The following is an 8,455-nucleotide window of genomic DNA, read 5'->3' as shown; positions in this document are numbered from 1 at the left end:
GCCGCCTCAACCAATCAGCGCCTGGAGGAGCGACCGCCCCCCGGCGCCTCGCCCAATCGCCGCCCGCCTTCCCTCAGCGCGGCCGTTAGCGCCCGTGGACGCCGCCATGTTGGCGCTGGTGAGGGCGGCGGGGCGGGCCCTGGCGCTGCCCGCGGCCTCGCGGGGGGTCAGCGGCGGCGGTGGGGGGGCGCGGCCGGGGCCCCCCCTGCCCCTCTCGTCCCCTCTGGCCGGGCTGTCGCCGAGCTTCCGCGTGCGGGAGCCGCCCAAGCCGCAGCAGGTGGATCGCTGGACGGAGAAGCGGGCCTTGTTCGGGGTCTACGACAACGTGGGCATCCTGGGTGAGCGCCCACAGCCCGCCCGGGGGCACCGGGACCCCCTCACGGGCCCCCCTCACGGGTCGGGGCCGGCCGCCTTGGGGTCCCCCCTTACCCGGTTTCCCACCTCGTCTCACCCCGCATCCTCTTTCTCTCGGCAGGCGGCTTCAAGATGCACCCCAAGGACCTGATCGTGGGGCCCAAGTGGCTGCGGGGCTGGCGGGGCAACGAGCTGCAGCGGTGCCTGCGCAAGAAGCGGATGGTGGGCGACCGCATGTTCGTGGACGACTACCACAAGCTCAGCAAGAGGATCCGCTTCTTGTACCGCCGCTTCAACCGCACCGGCAAGCACCGCTAGGAAGGAGCCAAGGGGGGTTTGGCTCGCCGAGCATGCTTCTGAGGCGTCGCGGTCTGAATAAAGACTGTTGTTCCTACGTTTGGTTTCCCAGTGCTTCCTGCAGCCTGCGCTGTGTGTTGCTGGTCCCAAGGTCGTGCTGCTGCATCAGGCCAGAGCTCTTCATAGGTTCAGCCCCCGACAACCATCTCTGGCACGCTTTGAGCAGTCCTAGCCTGCATCTTTTAACTCTTACTGGAGAGTCCTCCACTTTTTGGCCAGGCTTCCAGCTTCCTTTCAGTCTTTGTGAGGCCCAGGTTCTCACACCCAGCAAATTCAGGATGCTCCATCTTTGTTTTTTCCTCATAGCTAAATTATCAAGTTAGCAATAAGCGTGCCTCCCGATACCTCTTCATACTTACTGCTTATCCTCTGTCCTGCACTTAACCTTGATTAATGCCATTGGAACGTTCCAATTGTTAGTTGAAATACATCAAAACATGCTTTAGAACAGGACTTGCTGTTTCACACTGATGACAACCCTATACTAATGACACCGGGCAAGTAGCTTTTCATTTAAGTAATTTAGGCACTTAACGGGTTTAAAAAAACTCTCAGCTTCTAATTTTCCATGACTGTTACTTGTTTCTTAAGAAGCTATAGAGAGTCAAAGCTGGGATCCCTCAAGTCCAGCATCCTGTTTCTCGTGAACTCTGCTGTTACACATTGCAGAAAAAATCAGCATAAAATCTGGAAGACAAGCATGCCTCTGCCTGAACAGTAGCTTGGCTGTTAGCTGACTGGGAAGATACCTGCTGCTGATGTATCCTGTTACAGAGTGACATTGCTCCGTCTTTAAAAGCATTTGGTTGGAAGCAGCAGGGAACGAAAAAGGGTTTGGGTCTGTGCCTTAGGAAGGTGAAGCCAAATTCTCTGTTCAAGCAACTGCAAAGTCCGTGTTCTCCGGAGCAGGGTAGTAGACCTGTGGGATTGTTGTCAAAGGTGTTGAGCATTCAGAATATTTACGGATTCACGTGGAGACAGAGGGAGCACCTGGAAGGTGCTTTTGGGAGTTATCACAAGTGTAAAGCATGGGTGTAACAAATCCTTGTCTAGAAATGGCAGAAACTGGAGGAGCATCAGAGGACAGTACCTGGTTCCCTTTGCCAGCTCTCAGTCCCCACGTACCAGCTCTGTTTGCCCTGGGTCTCGAGAGGAATTCATACCAAGTGAAGCAAAGCAGTAATTCAGCAAGCTCTGCCTTCTGTTCACAAGGATATTGGAGCAGTCCTCACCTGACAATGGGAGCGGGAAGGCTGCCAAGCTACAGAAGCTTTTTCCCCCACTTGTCCCTTCGCAAGTTGTCTGAAGGCACAGTTTAAAACCCCTCAGTTCTGCTGAGACTGCAGCTGGGCCGTTCTCTCACACTCAGTAGTCCCCATATTCTTTGTAGCCACAGCCTTTTGGATGCTAGGTTGTAACGTGCTGTTTTGCGTATCTAATTTTCCAGGTTTGTCCTTAAAAGCTTTAAATTAGGGCCTGCATCACCTTATGAAGTTGCAGTTCAATGTAGCTCTGAAGCAGTTGCTCGCTACCCTGCTCCCCACACAAAATGCTGCAGAGAGACTTCTTCCAGTTTGTTCTTGTTTCCCTTTCTGTCCCGAATGGAGGAGTCCTCCCTCCTGATCCAGTAGGTCTCAGAAGCTGAACCCTAATACTAACGCTGAGCCAAGCACTAACGCTAACCCTAATCCTAATGCTAACCCAAATGCTTATGCTAACCAAAACCCTAACCCTAAGCCCTAACTATAAGGCTAACCCATACCCTAACATTAACCCAAATGCCAATGTTAACCCTAAATTTAGACCTTAACCCTAATGCTAACCCTCATGATAACCCTAACCCTAATATTAATCCTAACCCTAAAACCTTAAAATAAGCCTAATATTAAGCATAAACCCTAACCCTAAACCATAATGCTAACCCTAACCCTAACACTAAACCCTAAACAAAACTTAATCCTAACGCTAATTCTAAACAAAACCCTAAATGAAATCTAACCCTAACACTGACTCTAACCCAAAATCTTAACCCTAACCCTAATGCTAACCCAAAACTTAATGCTAACCCTAACGTTAACCCTATTGGTAACCCTAACGCTAACGCTAACCACAACCCTAAACCAAACACTAACCTTATTGCTAACCATAACCATAACTCTAACGCTAATTCTAACCCTAATGCTAATGCAAACACTATTGCTAACCCTAAACCCAAACCCTAAACCCAAATCCTAACCCTCACCCTAACGTTAAACCTAACCCAAAACTTAATGCTAACCTTAACACCAACCCTAACGCTAACCCCAACCCCAAACCAAATACTAACCCTCATGCTAACTCTAACTGTAACCATAACCATAACTCTAACCCTAACCCTAATGCTAACCCTAAACCTAACCCAAAACTCAATGCTAACCCTAACACTAACCCTAATGGTAACCTTAATGCTAACCTAATCCTAACCCTGAATGAAATACTAACCCTAAGAGTAACCCTAACTGTAACCATAACCATAACCGTAGCCATAACCATAGCCAACTCTAACCCTAATTCTAACCCTAACCCTAAATTTAACCCTAATGCAAACCCTCTTCCTAACACTAACCTGAAACCTAACCCTAACCCCAACCCATAACCCTCGCCGTAACCCTAAATCGAATCCTAAACCCTAATGCTAACCCTCACCTTACCCCTAACCCTGACCCTAACGCTAGACACAACCCTAACCCTAAACCCCAGCCCGCTCCGACTCCCGCGGGCGGGCCGCAGCGGCGGGCGCTGATTGGCTGCGGCAGGGCCGGCGCAGCTATAAAAGGGCCGCGCGGCCGTTACCCCCCTCAGTGTGCCGGCAGGCGCCCCGCGGTGCGGAGCTCTCCGTCAGCGCCCTACCCGGGGGTCCCACCGCGCTCAGTGCCGCCCATGTGAGTGCCCCCGACCGGGGACGGGACGGGGCAGCCTCAGGGTGCTGGGGGGGGAGCGAGGAGCCGAGCACGGGCCCGGTGGCGGTGACCCGAGCCGGCCGGGTGGCGCATTGCAGCAGCCGGGGGCAGCGCGGTGGCTGGGGGGGTCTGCCCTTCGCACAGCAGGGCTCTGAGCGCATTTTGTCTCTGCTTTCCTCCCCCAAGGTCCGACCCAGCTCAGCAGCCGGCCCCCGAGGGGGTCCCCCCTGCCGGGGGGCCCCCCGGGTCGCCCCCTAACCTGAGCAGCAACCGGCGGCTGCAGCAGACCCAGGCGCAGGTGGAGGAGGTTGGTAGCAGAGCCTGATCCTTGCTTTGGGGCTGTGGGTGCTGGAAACGCGCAAATAGTCAATGTAGTACTGGCTAGTGGAATAGTATAGCGACCAGCCTCTAAAGAAGCTGGAGGAAGAGATGAATTAGTTCTACATTTGAAACTTACGTTTAAAAGCTGCCTAATTCTAGGTACTACATCTAAGGGGTAGTCCTGGTAGATTCCTGGTACCTCATCTTATGCCTCTGTTATGGAAATAAAGCCATACCGCATCCAGAGCAGCTCCCAATCCCTGCCAGCAGCTCCAAGAGAGCAGCCCGTGAGCAGATTTGGTCGATAAAGTGAACCTTGCCTGATTTTACAGGGCTGGTGTCTGCTGACACGCAGTAGCTCCTTCACGCCTCGATGGGGCAGCAACATGCAGTGCTAAGTTGTCTCTGCAGTTAGCTGTGATTGAGCAAACCATTGCTGTGATGAGGGCGTGGTACAGGCTTGATGGGCTTGAGGACTTCTAAAAATGGATGAAAGTTGGGTGCTGAAAACATAGTTTAATGGTACTGAATCTTTAGCAGAGTGTCTAGGACTCTTTTCCTAATTTCTAAATGGTCAATGGCTTGAAATGTGTTTATCCTGTTTTTTTCCTCATTTCAGGCTTTCACTTGTTAGTATCTCACGTTGGTTATTGGCTGTGTTACTGCTCTTACACTTTCAACCCTCTTTACCATGATAACCACTTCTACTGTTCTTCCTTCTCCAGGTGGTTGACATAATGCGTGTAAATGTAGATAAGGTGCTGGAACGAGATGAGAAACTGGCAGAGCTTGATGACCGGGCAGATGCACTTCAGGCTGGTGCCTCTGTATTTGAGAGTAGTGCAGCGAAACTCAAAAGGAAGTACTGGTGGAAGAACTGCAAGGTGAGTTTCCTGATCTCATTATTTCCTTCATGAGACGGAAATTAGTCTGGTGTTCTCCCTTTGAGAGAGTAGTTGAGGCTTAATAAATATATCACATGCTTGGTTATTTCACTGCGGAAAGTCTTAGAGGCTTTTTCTCTCCTGCTTATCAGGGAAGCTGTGAACTTGTCATCTTGTTCTGAGTATTGCTGTCTGATAATCTCTCTCTCCAGATGATGATCATGATGGGAGTGATTTGTGCCATTATGGTGGTGGTGATTGTAAGTAAGTACCAGAAGAACTGGGATCAAAGGTGAAGAAGCCCCAGCTCCAGAATACTTGAAACTTTTTATTTTTGATTTATGATCTGTAGGATTGCATAAGTGGTAGCTTCCTTCCCTGGGAAGGGAGGTGGTGGTGCTGGAACTCCCACACTTACTGTGGAAACACTATGATTTACATAGCAAGGAATGAAAGTGGGGGTGGCTATTGTTGTAGAAATGGGGAATCTTGCCTACTTGGTCAAGTAAACCTGTAAGTATGAGGGACAGCATCTTGAAGTGGGTGGGTTGGCAAGTACCTTTCCTCGTGGGGGATTTGGATGTCTCTAGGGGATTGTTGGTGTAACTTGCCCTTTTGTTTTTTCCTGTGTTCTTTTTTTTTTCTGCTCTGTCTCCAGTCTACTTTTTTACTTGAATGTAGCCCCTTCAGTCTGCCACCTACTGTCCCATTGCCTGTCTCTTCTTGCCTCTGAATCTTCCCTTCCACCTAGCTTCTTCATTGATTCCTTTATTGGTTCTGGTTTGTCTTCTATTTAAGATTCTGAAGTGCTCTACTGAGCACAGGTTAGACTCTTCCACAGCTGCCACAGCTTTAGGGAGGGTCATCTTAGTGTAAAGGAATGGGAAGCAGGGAAGGAGTGGGTGGCCCCTGCTCTACTGCAGGGGAATTTCTGTGGCTTATTTTTGGGTGTAAACTTGTCAACTAGTGCCTCTGTAGACTAGCAAAATAAGAATGCCTTAATGCAGTGCCTTTGGGGATGCGGGATTTCATGTGAGATTCTTGTGTTCTCCATAAAGAGTGACTTCAGCTTTTCACTGAGTTTCTGAAATAACTGCTAATTTGCGCTGGTTAGCGGCTGAACCACCTGACTGAGCTAGATGTAGTCATCTAGATTGCTCTAGCCATAGAGAGATAAGCACTCGAGCACTTAAGCAATTTATTCTGCCTATCTTTATTTTAAGGTGACTTGTTCTCTGAATGTGGCTGTGTGAGTTATAACAAAGGGGAGTCTGTATGATTAACTCAGTGAAGTGCAACAGACTGAACACAGTTAATTGAAAGGAGTCTTGTTGCTTTCTGAAGGGCGTGTGTGGGCATAAAATCTGCCAGAAGGAACAAATGAACAACCGCAAGGAGTGTGGTGTGGTGGTTGGGTGTGTATCAAATACTCGTTTTCATCTATGCAGGCACAAGCCAGGACCTTATGGTTTTCTACTATCTTGTAGCTTTCTGGAAGACTTTGAGGTAGTAGCAGAACAAGGAATGGGAGTTTAGCTTTCCAGTGTTACTGTATTGAATGTCAAAGGAAATCTACTACATGATAGGTGGAGGTGAAGGAGACTGGAGGTATTCCAAATAAGACTGAGTGAGCCACACAGCTTTCAGTAAGAACACCTATTCTGTTTCTTCTACCAGAAAGCCCTAAGTTTCAGCAGAAGGTAGGAAAATACTGTTAGTTAGGGATTCAAAGGAAAATGCTGCTTTGGGCATGGGTATTGCATCAGATGCAAGTTTGGCAGCTTTGATCTCTAGAGATCTTGCCAGTCAAGCTGGAATCTTCCTACTTGCTGTGGGCTTTTTTGAACACTAGATTTGTGGTGGTCTGTGCTGTAAATAAACTTGTAGTGTGGAGCACCATGAGTGTTTTGTCAAACTGGGATTAAATAAGCTGCACTGTACCTCAGTTTCTGCAGTCCTGTGAGGAGTGTACATCTTGTCTTTACAAGCTGTGTTGTAGCCTGTAATCTAGACAGGAAAGAGGGCTTTAATTGAGGAAGCTCTGCCTTGGCTGATCCCACCAGTGTATTCTACACCCGAGGCTTAAGGAGTTGTGCGAAGAACACCTATGGAGCTCCCATATGGGAGTGCAGTACAAAAAATGGGAGGAGCAGATGCTTTTGGTTGCAGTAGGTAAGGTGGGGAAGCCCCTTTTCCTGCTGTCACAGGGTGTCTAAGAAGGGGCTAGATTTTGCACACTCACTTCCATGCCCAAGCATTTCATTTGCACTGAGTTCACCTCCCTGCAATTCCATCCCTCCCTGCCTTGGGTGAGAGCAGAGTTGAAGATCTGGAGTGATGCAGCCCTCGTCCCCTGAGCACTTTCCTAATTCCCAGTGGAACTGAGGTGTGACGGATGGTCAGAAGTGCATCTGCTGAAGAGGAGCCAGGGCCTGCTTGTACTACTTACTGCTGTCATTTAGGGGGTGGGCATACAAGCTTGAGGCCCCCAGACCAGCAGTTCTCTTGAACTCTTCTAAACAAGCGGTTGGTGCCTCATTCCTCCTGTTCCTCTGGGGGCTGAGGTCCCCTTAGGCTGTCTTTTCCATTTCTTTCTCTTGTATGTTGTATGTTGCTGCTTCTTCTGCTACCTTTGCCCTCCTTTGTGTCTCTGTGTGTGGGGGAGAAAAAAATCACCAAGGCCCTATGAGTAAAAGCGAGGGATTCTGTCCACAGCATTACAGGTAGTCATGCACGTGCAGTTTATTTCCTCTAAAACATAACTGTAAACCCCTTGGCATGTTACAGTAATCAGCTCATGTACTTTAAACAGTCTCTAAGAAACATAATTCACCACCTTACCGAGTCTGTCTGGTCTGTCTGTGGGGGGAGAAGGGCTGGGATCCCAAACTGCTTTTTGGAAGAACATTTTTTTTGTCACTTCTATCCCATACACACACCTGAAGTGTTATCCCTCAGAGCAACGGGCAATCTTCCATTGCAGTGATGCTAGTCAAGCATACGTGTATAGTTCCAATACAACTGGAACTGACTCAGTGGTAAGTCTGTAACAATACATTGAGACTCACTGCTCTGGGGTGAGAGGCTTTGCAAGCCAATATTACTTCCAGCCACAGTGCAATGTAAGGGGAGATGGACGCTTGAATGGATGTGTTGCTGGTAGTTCCTGCTCCTCAGGCTGTGCTGCCTTTGGGTTTCAATAAGCTACCTTTGTGTCCATCAGTCCAGACAATTTTTCATGGGGGTTGGAGTGGTGCTGGGGCATATTCAGGATGCAAATGAAGAGCTCCAAAAGCACCATGCTATTCACAACATACCTTGAAGCATGGCTGGAATAAAGGTAAGTGCCCCCTTGTTTTGTTTCACCTGTGTATCTTAAACTCATTAAAAAAATTATAACTCTGTCCAGTGTTGATTTGCTTTAAAATTAGGTCCGTGTGCCCTTGCTGTTATGAACTTTAAGTTGTAAACAATACTCCCTGTGGCTTGTGGTTTCCTTTTGATCAACATATTTTGATCACAATCTTTGTCCAGGCTTAACTTCATCAAAACCATATCAGAACAATGTGTGCTCAGTGGTGAAATTAAGATAGTGCAGCT

At 48.8% G+C, this 8,455-nt stretch overlaps 2 protein-coding genes across 4 annotated transcripts; both read left to right on the top strand.

Annotated features, from left to right (window-relative positions):
* Nucleotides 1-65: 65 nt before the first annotated feature.
* MRPL51 (mitochondrial ribosomal protein L51) lies at nucleotides 66-749 on the top strand. The gene is made up of 2 exons (XM_068699537.1): nucleotides 66-338; nucleotides 476-749. Exons 1-2 carry the CDS (start codon nucleotides 107-109, stop codon nucleotides 670-672), a joined length of 429 nt encoding a protein of 142 aa, XP_068555638.1. The 5' UTR covers nucleotides 66-106; the 3' UTR covers nucleotides 673-749.
* Nucleotides 750-901: 152 nt separating this feature from the next.
* Nucleotides 902-7,695, top strand: VAMP1 (vesicle associated membrane protein 1). 3 transcript variants are annotated; one of them, XM_068699565.1, is made up of 5 exons: nucleotides 902-3,632; nucleotides 3,837-3,957; nucleotides 4,697-4,855; nucleotides 5,068-5,119; nucleotides 7,175-7,695. In XM_068699565.1, coding segments are annotated over exons 1-5 (372 nt in total). In that variant the 5' UTR covers nucleotides 902-3,630; the 3' UTR covers nucleotides 7,213-7,695. The 3 variants fall into 3 exon arrangements, with proteins under 3 accessions (XP_068555666.1, XP_068555683.1, XP_068555675.1); XM_068699582.1 differs by having other exon boundaries at nucleotides 5,514-7,695; XM_068699574.1 differs by having other exon boundaries at nucleotides 5,068-7,695.
* Nucleotides 7,696-8,455: the final 760 nt, after the last annotated feature.

This window comes from Anas acuta, chromosome 1, assembly GCF_963932015.1.
Source record: "Anas acuta chromosome 1, bAnaAcu1.1, whole genome shotgun sequence".
NCBI classification, from domain to species: domain Eukaryota; kingdom Metazoa; phylum Chordata; class Aves; order Anseriformes; family Anatidae; genus Anas; species Anas acuta.
Note: the sequence above shows the minus strand (reverse complement) of the source record. Positions and strands in the feature narration are given on the sequence as shown.